This window comes from Quercus robur, chromosome 1 (assembly GCF_932294415.1).
Source record: "Quercus robur chromosome 1, dhQueRobu3.1, whole genome shotgun sequence".
In the NCBI taxonomy this organism is placed as follows: Eukaryota; Viridiplantae; Streptophyta; class Magnoliopsida; order Fagales; family Fagaceae; genus Quercus; species Quercus robur.
In genome coordinates, this window is record NC_065534.1 from 43647725 (window position 1) to 43661210 (window position 13486).

The 13486-nt window shown below is 35.7% G+C and overlaps 1 protein-coding gene across 1 annotated transcript; it reads left to right on the forward strand.

Annotated features, from left to right (window-relative positions):
• The first annotated feature begins 716 nt into the window (after positions 1–716).
• LOC126690433 (uncharacterized) lies at positions 717–10385 on the forward strand. The gene is made up of 6 exons (XM_050385584.1): positions 717–968; positions 1061–1228; positions 2029–2290; positions 2375–2541; positions 2738–2887; positions 9799–10385. Exons 1-6 carry the CDS (start codon positions 924–926, stop codon positions 10144–10146), a joined length of 1140 nt encoding a protein of 379 aa, XP_050241541.1. The 5' UTR covers positions 717–923; the 3' UTR covers positions 10147–10385.
• Positions 10386–13486: the final 3101 nt, after the last annotated feature.

The following is a 13486-nucleotide window of genomic DNA, read 5'->3' on the forward strand; positions in this document are numbered from 1 at the left end:
AGGATGTATTGAATTTTAAGTAAAATACTGATGTGGTAATCTTTTATTGGATGGTGTAGAACATGAGTTTTACACCCCACCTTTACCAAATTCGAACTCTATTTTTTATTGGGCTTTCCTCCTTACGGGCTTATGGGTAAGAATTTCCAAAAATGTGCATTAGTGTAACCAAAATATGGCTGGCTTGGAAAATTTGGAACCGCATAAAAGTGACAAACAAAATCAATGGTTTTGGTTTTCTAATTTTTATTTTTATTTTGGTTTTGGTTGTGGTCACTCCACAAGTATGTATAAGTGCTTCTGGGGTGTGGGGGGCAAGGGCGGGATTTAAGTCTCTAGGAGGGAGTTTCACATATATATACACTTAGATTAGATTAGAGTAGAATTCTATCTTATATAAAATAAAAAAGAAAAAAGAATTACCTTTGAAAAAATAAAAATTGTCCGTTTGTGATTGGTTTGACTTTTACGGGGATATCGTCACGAAAAGGAAAAGAAAAATGGTTGATATGGAGTGGGCCCTATCAAGGAACGAAGGAAGAGTCTGATGACAAACCGCGGGAGGCCCACTTTCACGTCGAGATAAACTTGGCGACGAAGTAATCGGAAAGCGAGAAGAAAGAAACAGTGAATACTGAATTAATAGTTATAGAATAGTTGAAAACGACACGACCCGACCCGACCCATAATTAAACAAAAACAAAAATGGGTCACTTCCTCCACAAAGACAAAGACAGAGTTGGATTTGTGATCACTTCTTCCCTACATGCTGTGTTTGGTTCCCTCACTCACAAAACTTTTTTTATCCCATCTCAGAATAACAAAACAATGCTTCTTCTTATTCAATAATAATAATAATATTACTTGTTCTTCGTATCTGTGATCGGAGAAGCAATCATCAGAACAGATCAGAGTGTGAAAAGATGATGCTCCAGTTTCCCGACCTGGTGAAGATGAAAACTAAGGAGGTAAAAATTAAAAAATTGAATAAAATTTTAGGGTTTGTAATTAATTGATATATAAGTATGAATCGAAAGTAGTATTGTTTAATTTAAATCAGATGGTGTTTGAGGATGTATATGGTGCGCGTGACTCTGCAACCCTGGAGCAATTGAAAGAATTGAGCTCAAAGCGAAGAGTGATCGAAGAGTCTATCAATGAGAGCAGTTTTGTTACGGAGGCTATTGCCAGAGAAATGTATGGTGGCTTCACGTCTCCCCTTCAGCAGGTATCCAACTAGTGTGCGTGCGTGCGTGCTCTGTTGGTTAGGGAAATAACATACAGGGACTCAATTGATAGCATATATAGATAGCTAGCAACAACAGTTACTACTTCTTTTTTCGATTGATAGCATATATATGTTTAAAGGGCTACCTTGCATACCTTAAAACATTCGTGTAACTTTTGACAGTGTAGTAATGTTACTTGATGAATTCATGTGGTTGAATGTAGTTTAGTTTAGGCCATATTCATTTGTTTGATTTGCATGCCATTAGTAAGACTAATCAGTCTCTGGCAGAAGTAAGCGGTGTTATTTTAGTGGATTTGTGTTGTATGTGCCGTGCCGTGCCTTTGTAGTGGATCCCTTTTCAGTGTAGGGCTGCGTATCAGTTATGGAACTTTGTTTTCAAGACTCTTGCGGTCTATTGGATCTTACCAGGGAGTGGTTTTTTGGAACTTGTTTCCTTTGTGCTTGATGTGGACCATTTGGAGGGAAGCATAATAGGCGCACTTTTGAGGGATTGGAGTGCACAGCTGATCAGCTTCTTGCCTCGTCTGTAGCCACTTTGTTCGATTAGTCCTGTGTGTGGGGATTCACATCTTCCAGTTTTTTTATAGTCTCTTTCTTTTTGTACATTAAGTATTTTGTCTTTGCTATATTCCTTTTGTCTGCTTCGTGTTTGTTTTAGTGTGAAGTAGTCTTTTTAATAATATCATTATTCTTACCTATAAAAAAAAGTTATCAGTCTTTGGCAGAATTAAGTGTGTTGTGCTTATTCTATTCTTTATTTATTTTAAATGCATCAGGACCTTCACAAGCTTGAAGAGTATCTGCCGTTACTGGAAAATTTGATTTTCCATGCAGATTTGGTTAGTAGCGATTGGAAGATGTTTCGATGGACTTCAGATCTGAAGATACGATGGGCTAGTTCTCTGAGTTCATCTTCTTTCTTTAACCTTAGGGGTCCAAGATTTTTTCAAATTGATAGCTTACGGTTTGAGCTTGGTATGACCCTTTTTCTTTATGGTGCAATCCTTCGAGAGAGGGCTTTGGAAGTTCTGCCAACAGGTATGCAGTAATCCATCACCTTCTTATCACGCTCAAACGTGTGCAGTGGCTATAGTTTTAATTAATTCCTTTGCATTGTCATAGATTTGGTGCAGTCTGCCACCTTATTCAGAGAAGCTGCTGGAGTTTATCATCATCTGGCTCATGAGGTTCTTCCCATGTTAGAGCCTGCATTGCCTGCAGAAAGGCCACCAGAAGCAATCTCATCTGTGTCCACTGTCATGAGCCTCATTTGTATGGCAGAGGCCCAGGTTAGTTATTTGGATGTCAATTTTTTGTTTTCCTTTTTGGATATTCATCAGAGAATCATGGCATGGAAATTTGTTGAACCATTTTTGAAATATTATTACTTAAAAGGGGAAGGGGGAGGTGTTTATTTTCTCATAATAAAGTGTTACGATCAGGTGCCTTTTTGTGATAATTGATGTTATCATGCAAATGTAATAGGCAGCAACTATAAGGAAGGCTGAAGAAAAAGGGACTACTGTAGGGCTCTTGGCAAAGTTACACTATGGTGTTACACAGTTACTTGACGAGGCCTATGACATGTTATATAAAGAGACTAGAGAGTGCAAAGACATTTCTTCACGGTTTGTGGTATGTAAGGCTATTGGTAATTTTTCTTGGTTATATCTGATTCTTGATTTAGAATAAATTAATTTTGTGCTTTCTGTCTCGCAATTGAAGTTCTTACTTAAGCTTAATTGGTCAAATGGTCTTCCATTCCCAGTTGAAAATAACATGAGATGATCAAAGTAGAATTAGCTTTCTTAGAGCACTAGCATCCGATTTACATCCTTAAAACCTACTTTATCTATTTTACCATCTTATTTTACAACTCACCCTATATCCTAGTTTCTATTTTTACATATAACTCATTAAAATAATATAAACTACAACATTAAATAATATAAAAAAATTCAATTCTCTTTCCTCTCTCTCCCCAGTAAACCCACACAACCACCTTCCACCATCAACCACAAACACCAATTCTTCACAAGAATCACCACCAAAATTACCAAAAAAAATTGCCACCAAAAACACCAGCCACCACCGAACCAGCCACCACTGAACCACAAACCCACAACCCGACCCAAGTACCCAACACCCACCACCGAAGCAACAAGCCAACAACCACCACCGAAGCAAAACCCACCATTGAAAAAGTCCATCCTCACTGTCGGTCCAATCCAAAACCAAACTCACCGTCAGTTTGATTTACAGACCAATGTTGTTAAAAGCGCTGAGCGCAACGTAGAGGCCTCCTGGAGCCTAGGCGCAAAGTGCAAGCGCACGCCTGATCGATGTGAAGTGCATTTAAAAAAAAAATTAAAGAAAAATTATTAATGGTCAATACAACTATCAAGTGATCAATTAATCATATAAAATACAATAAAACATTTTATATAATTTATATAACATTTATATAATTCTCTTGTGCTTTACAAAATATATGCAACCATGATATTTGATGGCCATGATTACAAAACATGGTTGAATCAAAATAGAAGTATAGAACCAAAAAGGCAAAGGCTAAAAAGTACTAGAATGTTAAGTAATGTCAAGGTTTTAAAAACCAGACCGGACCGCTGGTTCGACAAGTTGAACTGGGAACCGGAGACCAGTCCAGTCCCGAAAAATGCCTAAAACTGGGAAAAACTGGTCAAAACCAGTAAAAATCGGGAACCGGAGGCAAATCTGATTTTGTCTCCGGTCCCATTTTTAAAACATTGAGTAATGTTATCTTTGCCTAACAAAATCAATGCAAATATGCAATACGATCCTAATCTACATAATCATTGTCATCCTCATTAAGCAAGGGACCATCATCATTGTCATCACAAGATTTGTAGGCCACATCATTTTCCTCATCATCTTCATCTCCATCATGAGGAGCATGTTGTGAACTAGAACTTGAACTTGTTGCTTGCCCTAGGGGCCCCATTCTTGATCTCAAGATGAATCTTTCTTCTTCAACTCTAGAAGCTCTAGCAACACTATCCCATGTCAAAATATCATCATCAAACGCAAGATCATCTTTAGCAAATTCATCTAGTTCATCTTCTCCTGCTCTTCTAGTCAACCACTCATTGCTATCATCTATTAGGTGTGTGGTAGCACACCACACTATTTTTTTTAATATATTAAATTAGTGGCTTATATCAAACATATTTAGATCTAATGGCTAAAAATCAAATCAGGATTTAAAAAAAAAAAAAAAATACAAAAAGCTCAAAAAAGTGTGCTTTGCGCTTAATAAAAAAGCTCTAAAGGTGCACTTTTGTGAGGGTGCCTCGCTTTAGAGGGAAAAAACCCCAAGGGCTGTGTGCTCTATGCTTTGCGCTTAAGCACACCTTAAGCTTGCTTTTAACAACAACACTGTTACCGACCTCCATTCCTCTAAACCAAGCAATTGCTTTCATCGTGACCCATCCACCACAAACCCATCGGAACAAATCACAACCACTAGACCTAAATCCAACCACCCAAACTCCGACCAATCTCCACCCAAATGCCGACCCAAATACCACCCAATCGCCACCCCAAACGCCGACCCAAACTCTGACCCAATCTCCACCCAAATGCCAACCCAAACACCACCCTGAATGCCGATCCAAACACCACCCAGTCGCCTCCCCAAATGCCGACCCAAACACCACCCAAATCCAACTCAAACGCCAACCAAACTTCAACCCAAACCCACCAAATGACAACCACAACTATCTATTTCTATTACAGTGAGCAAACTATAATTTACAAGGGAAAAAGAAAACAAAAAAAGAAGGAATCAAAGAAAGAAGGATTCCAAGGATGCAGAGAGTGAGAGGGGCTGAGGGAGAAGAGAGAAGAGAGAAGGGAGAAGGGAGAGGGGATAGAGAACGCAGATTGAGAAGAGAGAGAAAAAAAGGAATAAAATATATTATTTTTGGTTAACATCTGATGAACAGTAAGGTTGTATGTACACAACCTTACTGTTCACGGATGTTAAAATTTTTTTGCATTCCCATACCCAGATGAAGCTCTATTTCTAGGTCTTGGTGGCTAAAATAGCAATAGGGGGGTTTTTACACCCCCCAATGCTAGTGCTCTTACATTGTGATTCTATCCGAAGGAATTGTGGCGGAAAGGCAATGCCAAACTAACTATTAAGTCCATTAAAAAAAAATTTGCTCAAGAAACTACGAGCAATATTTGATAAGATGTCTCTATGGTTAGCTGTGCTTTGTGGTCCAAAATGGTTGGTTGTAAAAAAAAGAAAAAAAGAAAAAAGAAAGTAGGTCTACCATTTGAGCATGTGCTGAAATAACAAGTTTCAAAACAATAAAGGATAGAATAATAATTTATCAAAAATAATAAATGAATGCATTTGTAAAATGTTAGTAGTGCAATTTGGGGACAAGTAGAGGAATGGTCACCTAATATGGGTTGACTATGGGCAATGCTAAGCTTGGAAGCACGGACACTTCATTTAGGGTGCTGTACTCGTGTTGTATCCGTGTTGTACCTATGTAATACCGTTGTCGTACTGGCTATTTCAGGTTATAATTTTTTAGAAATCACTCTTGTCATTGTGTTGTACCTGTGTCCGTGTCCGTGCCTCCTAGATGTTAAGTGAGGCTTTGCAAGGAAGGCCCAAAGGGTTGATTGAGGAAGTTAAAAAAGATATGGTGGCCTGTGATTTAGTAGAGGTCCTAGGGGGCATGGCTTAATGGTGTAATGGATGTATGTCTGATGACCTCCTCATATTTACTGTTGCTGATCTTCCCACAATAAATCTAGTAAAAGAGGGCCTTGAAGAATTTATAAGTAGCCTTTGGTTTGGATATAAATCCAAGCAAGAGTGAAGTTTTCTTCTCAGCTGTGCCTCAAGATGTAAAAGGGCAAATTCTGGATGTGTTGCAATTTAAGGAGGGTACTCTTCCAGTTAGATACTTGGGATTACCTCTTATCTCTGGTAGTTTAAGGTTGAAGGACTGTCAGCCACTTATTGATAAAATTCAAGGTAGAGTCAAATCGTGGTCATCAAGGAAACTATCTTTTGCTGGCAGGTTACAACTCCTTCAATCTGTTCCATATTGTATACAAAGATTTTGGTCAAGTAACTTTATTCTCCCTAAGAAGGTCATCAAAACTGGAGCAGAATTTCAGTCATTTCTTGTGGCAAGGGTAGGGTACTAGCAAAGGGTAAACTAAATTAGCATGGGAAAAAGTTTGTTTACCTAAAAGAGAGGAAGGGCTGGGATTGCAAAGAGTTGCTAGTTGGAATAGAGCTGCTATAACGAAACACATTTGGAGCTTGTTTACTAATGCTGGATCTCTTTGGGTGGCTTGGATTCATGCAAATCTTCTCAAAGGTAAGTGTTTTTGGACTGTAAAAATTCCACAAGAATGTACTTGGAGTTGGAGAGCAATTCTTAATTTGAGGGATGGAGCAAGGAAGTTTATTAGGTTTGAGGTGGGGGATGGGAAAACTATATTTCTTTGGCATGACCTTGGGCATCCTGCTGAGGCATTGGTTCAAAGATATGGCTTTCGTGTCATTTATGATGCTGCAAGTTATCCTGAAGCTAAAATGGATTTTGTGTTGAAAGATAAGACATGGATTTGGAGGCTTGCTAGATTTGATGCCCTTGTAACCAGTCAGAGTCAACTATTCCTTGTTGAGCTTAAAGACAAGGACAAAGCCCTTTGGCAAGCTACTAAATCTGGGAAGTTTTCTTGTGCTGCAAGATATGCTGAGATTAGAGATAAATCTAGTGAAGTTGAGTGGTGGAAGTTGCTTTGGTTTCATTTAACTATCCCGAAGCATTCATTTATTGGTTTGTTAGTTGTAATCAACAAGCTGTCCACATGAGATAGAATGGCCAAGTGGGGGTTACTTGGGTGATAGCCTATGTGTTTTTTTGTAGAAATTGTCTTGAAAGTAGAGATTATCTCTTCTTTGAATGTTCTTTCACTAGAAGAATTTGGGATGACATGATGAAGTTGTGTCTAGTTTCAAATGCTGAGTTTGTGTGGGAGGACTTGATTGCTTGGGGGGCTAGAGAGTTAAAAGGGAAGGGGTTGAGAGTAATAGCTTGCAAACTTGCTCTTGCTTGGTGGGCAACGGTCTACCACATTTGGCTGCAAAGGAATGCCATAGTTCATGAAGATAGAATTTTGACTGAAGAGTAGCTAAAGAGAAGCGTCATTAAGGATGTCAAAGCTAGGCTGGGGTTTAAAACCAAGTTCAAGAAGTCAGTTTTGAATGCTACCAGCTGTTGTAATTGGGGGATTGATCCAAGTAGTATTTTAATTTGATCCTTGGAATTCTCTGCTGTTGTGTTTTGCCAAAGTGCTAGTCTATGTGCTACTGTGCTAAAGGTGCTGGTTTGGATGCCTTATAGATGTTTTGTTTAGTTGTTAGTGTGTTTTGCTTTGCCATTTGTTTGGGCTTGTTGCTGTAGCAGGGAGGTTTTCCTATGCTGGTTTATTTTGGGATTTCCCTTTGTAATCTGTGTTTGTTTCAATGAATAAAAGCTGAATTACCCAAAAAAAGACAGGCCCCTTTGAGGTAAGCTGAGATGTTTTATTTACCGTACCCATTATATATATGGGTAACTATAGCTAGTTGAAAGTTATATGATCTGCCAAGTTATTAGTGATAAATATAGCTTTCACTTGCGTAAACCCACCATTCAACTATGTGTTTCCACCCTAAATCTTAGCTCAGTTATAAAGACACGAACTATACAGTATACACAGAAACATGTGCGCCACTGGAAGAGGGAGGGGGGTCCCCTGGCTTTTAAAAACACCCCCTTCCCTCCTGTAATTTTTCTAAAATATACCCCCCCCCCCCCTGCCCTTTCAGTCCCTGAAAAAAAAAGAGACTAACTCTGCCAGTGATGTGCTTGATTTAGAAATAAATGATTGACCATATGAACTTGTATTGCTCTATATGTAGCTTGGATTTGGATTCTCTGTATGCTATTCTTTTTAATGGGCAAGAAAGTACATTTAGACTTTGATAGATGGGTTGATTTATTTGAATTGAATGATTCAGAATGAAAAGTGATTTATATGTTCAATAGCTCAAATCTGTTTAAACTTGAACTTTTTTAATGAGAACTTTTTGTTTGGACCTTGTTTGATCTGAATGTTGTGGGTGAAAACAGAATTTGCCATCACTATTTGGTGTTACTCGTGTCATAATATAATGTGTATTTGAGTGGCCTGTATTGCTTTTATATGGAATCCAGTTACACAACTTAACTGAGATAATTTTACTCTACATCTTTTTTAGGAGGATATAAGAGAAATTTGAAGGTTAATAATGGAGTATGAAAGTAGTAAAACCATAGAAAGTAGGGAAACCTTTTACTATTACATAGTCATTTATAACCATTATTCACAAGCTTGGATCTACATTTGCTTTTGTAATCTTGTGACACAGTTTGGTGGTTCTTTTGGGCCATTCACATTATTGTATCTGTCTAAGTCAAATTGACTTAAGTTCAGCCTACAGAAACTCTATCAGCTGAGCCTGAGCATCTGATCCATAGTGTTGCATGTCAATGACAAGTTGGATCCAATCTACATGTTTATGAGCCTAATCTGAGTTGAGCAAAATATTGGATCTTGTTTGTGCCAGTTTACTTTGTTTTAAATTGCTAACATTTAGAACTTCTGAATGATTAGTTTTGGTGCTAAGGCTGGCTTGATTTGATTGGGGAAAAGAATGCTTATGTATGGTTTTCTTTGCTGAGCATTTTGACCATATTCCTCTGTTTCTCTTCAGTATTCTGAGAACAACATGGAAGTTTATTGTCTTGGTATCTAATTTACCATGCTATAACAATCTCTAGATTGTCCTTGTCCGTGAGTTTTCTGCTCGATGAATTTATGATACTTCCCTAACGTAGAGGAAACTGCATTTTCCAAGTGTCATGAAATAAGCTTCTGCAAAGTACATATCAAATTATCCCATCTATTTCATTTTATGAGAATGTCTTACCAGCTTGTTTATTTATTAGGTGATTATTCCATCTCTTTGGGACAGGATATATTTGCATGAACTTATTATTATTAAGAACCCCATTTAGTTTGTGACATATTATGAGTTCTGAGCTGCATGCATTGAGGGAGGCTTTTATTATTAATTATTATTATTATTATAAATTCTGCTGATACTGTTTATTGATCGCTGGACTCATACTTGGATCCAATGAAAAGTGGTTTTAATCATCCATAGGAAAGTGGCAGTTATTTATTTTCATAATATTGATACCAGACTAATTGAACTATTGCAGTTCCTTTACACTTTTTCATACAGCAGCCTCTTGGCTTTGATGGTGCAATTCACATATTCTTTAATTTTGCACTCAAAAGTTTTAGAGAATCTTATACATACACAGGCACACAATACATGTGATCTTTCTCCATTTATGGATGAGAGCAGTATATATAGTAGACTTTTTACTATGTGGTTGATAGATGGTCATTGATTCTCTTTCTGGTCTGTGCAGGAATTTATATTTTCTTGCAATGCCCTACATGAGTTAAGAAGTCAGAAATTTTTGGCTGATGGTCTGAAGATTGCTGGCCAAGTTGGGGTTGCAGTTGGAGTTCTTCGTCTTGCACTGAGCAACATTACAAAGAAGATGCCAGGGGAAGAGTCGTGGAAATCAGTGTTCAGAAAGGAAATTGATGATGTTTCTGAAATGCTTAGGAAATTCGAGCATGAGAATGAATTTGTCTGGCATGAGAAGATCCCTCACGGTGATGAGTTGCCGCTACCCCAAGGTAACAAAATTGTGAGTATTATACCATATAATCCCAAAAGATGGGAGAGAGAACTTGCTTTCAAGCTATAATTGTACAGAGAAGTGTTATACAAAAAACCTGTCTTCATTCCAGAAGCTTCTTGGTGTTCTCAGTCTTTTCAGTTTGGCGACTGATGGGTGGAATTTTTTATACAAAATTCTCTTAAAACACATTTTTTCTGGTCTCTGTTCATTAAGATAGTGGCTGAGGTCCTTAGGCTTGCTTAGTAGTTGGTCTTGGAGTTTTATGGACTACAATTGCTATGTAAATTGCATAATTTAGCAGGCTCTCTCTTTCTCTCTCTCAATTGCAGAATAGTAATAGAGGTACACTACACCTGGGTATTTTGATTAATGAACTTTAGTTATTTAAAAAAAAAAGAAGTAATAGAGGAACACTTCATTACTAGAAGTATGGCATAACTGTAATCTTTTTAAGAGTAGAATCTATTTAAAATGTTAAGGCACATTATAAATCTGTGACATTATGGGCAATTTAATTTTACATTTTTTCCCCTCAAACTACCAAACATAGTGTAATAGTACCCTTTCCAAGTTAGGTTTATATAGGACTCTAAAAGAGAAATGGTTATGACACAGGACAAACCGAATGATGCACAATAAAATTGAAGAACAAGCAAATGATGTTTACAAAAGCATTTTCACTAGTGGCTATGCCACTTCTCCCATATATCATTATAAGATAAATTTTACAATTTTACTTAAATGAAAATACATGACCAATGCGAACGTTCCAGAGGTGGGGGGTTGCACAAAACTCGACCCAATTTTTAACACTATGAAAACTATAATGTCAAGACAACTTTAATCTTTTTTTTTTTGATAATCAGGCAACTGTACTCTTGGGAATAAGAAGATGTTAAGGAAACATACATTGAAATAATGAGTCCACAGCCAAGAGCTTATTAACTTTAGAGATATTGCATAGTTATCCATATAGAGAAAAGTTAGGTTTGAATTACCCCCCACCTGTTCTAAGAAAAATGAAGAAGGATTACGTGGATTTGAGAAACAAAAGTTTATGATCGTTAATTTAATACTTTTTTCAAACACAAGTTGAGCTCAAGCTCATCAATGAGCAAGATTACATGTCAAGTGTGGTTCATTTTTTATTGAACAAACTTAAATTTGTCCATGAACTACTAGAGTATTATTCTTCTTCGATATATAATAAACACCCGATCAAAATTTTTTATCATGTTACAAATGTATACTAATAATTAAAAACTAATTTATAATTAAAATTATATTATTTGTGTAGATAGAATAATTTTCATCTATGAACTTATAAAAATTGGATTCACCAATTGTTAAAATTTTTATATTATTTTTACTACGAAATGGATTATTTATATTATCAATAAAATTATAAATAATGGCTTGATATTTTATAAAATTGTTAACAAACATATATAATCCAACATCAAGTTTACGTAAGTATATTTATTTTATACATATCTACATATAAGTATATACTATAATATTCTACATATTTAAATCAAGTCTCGTATGCATGAGCTTATTCATAAACAAATTATTATGTTTGAACTTAGCTTGTTTAACAATCGAGCCTAAATTTGGACTTACGTTTGTCTTATTTGCTTAATAGACAAATATAAAAAATAATAATAAAAATAAAAACTCCATACTGAGTTTAAATTTTTTATTTAAGATTCTATCAACATGTGTGAAGTTACCAAGAGTCTTGTAGCTCTTCCCTTTAATAAGTAAAATCATGATTTGAATTTCACTCCTTATATATTGTAACAATTAAATTAGGATTATGCCAAGTAGACTTGGCAAAATCTAATCCGAACTAGGACTTGGACCTGAAGAAAAATATCCAACCCACCCAACTCATTTCTAAAGCGAGGTTTTTTTTTTTTTTTTTTTTTTTTTTTTTTTTTTTTAAGGTTTCACATATCATATTCAAATCGGACAATACAATGTATTGATTCTTAACAATATATCATATTCCTAAAAAAAATTATGGTCCACGACATTTAGGTTTTGTTTTTGGAGTAATTTATTATTTATTTTCTTATTTGTAATGAATGGAAGATAAGACAATATAAATATAATCATATTTATTAATATTATTATTTTGCATGTAAAAATATACAAGTCAACCATAATATATTCAATTCAACCTACAACTCGGTTGACCTGACTCACTTGCAACCCATTAACACTGTGTTTGGTTGGGGTGAAAATAGGGAGGATGGAAAACAAAGGAAGGAAAATAGGGTGGAAAACAATGTTTTTCACTGTTTGGCAAAAAAAGGAAAATGGGGAGGAAGGAAAACCCGGGAGAAAGTTTTCTCTCTCGGGCCCACAATTTTAATCCTCCCAAATTAGGAGGAAAAGGCTGGAGAGAAAAGTGCTCACACAACACTTTTACACAAATACCCCGTTCTGGAATCAAGTAAAAAAAAAAACCAGAGAGAGAGCGCTGGAGAAAAAAAAGAGAGAATGAGAGTTGCGCCTGCTAGTGCTGGAACGTTCTTGAATGAGAAAGAAAAAGAAGATAAAAGAAGGGGGATAGATATAAGGACAACGTGTGTGGAGGAGAAAAAGAAGAAAAAAGAAAAAGAAAAGAAAAGAAAAGAAAATAAAAACGTATGAATGAAATGAAGGCTAGAAAGGAGAAATAATATAATGAATAAAAAATCCTAATTGGAAAATATTACCGCAATATTTTCAAAATAAATTTTAAGTAAAATATTGTTATTAGTTAATATTGGTGAGTAAAAAAATAATTTCAGTAGTGGGGTTTAAATTAGAACTAGTAACAACTTTCCACATAAATTTTATTGTGAAAGTATTGCGAAAAATGTTGTGGACGTAACACTTTTCATTAAAAAATATAATTGTTGGTAAATTTTATATTATTTAATGAGTACAAATAAATCTATTTCTTACCTATTATGTAACAATGGTATAATAGTCAATTTATATAAACTACATTTTATCCTCCCACTTTTCTTTTCAACCAAATAAAAGAGTTTTCCACCCTCCAATCAAACACACATGCGAGAAAACTAAATATTTTCTATCTTTCTACTAATTTTTTATTCTCCCACTTTTTCACTCTTCCAACCAAACAGAAACTAAGAGTTAAAGACTATGAGGCTGTTTGGATTGAGTTTTTTGATAACTCAATTCTCTGTTTCTATAACTCATAACTCAAAAATGGTGGGACCCATAGTAAAAAGTTTGTTTGGCAAATAATAACTCTGTTTCCATAACTCTGTTTCCATCACTCAATTCTCTGTTTTTTGAGTTATGAGTTATGGAAACTAAAAACAACTTTTGGCTGTTTTCAGTTTCCATAACTCATAACTCAATGACAATATTGTAATTAAACACA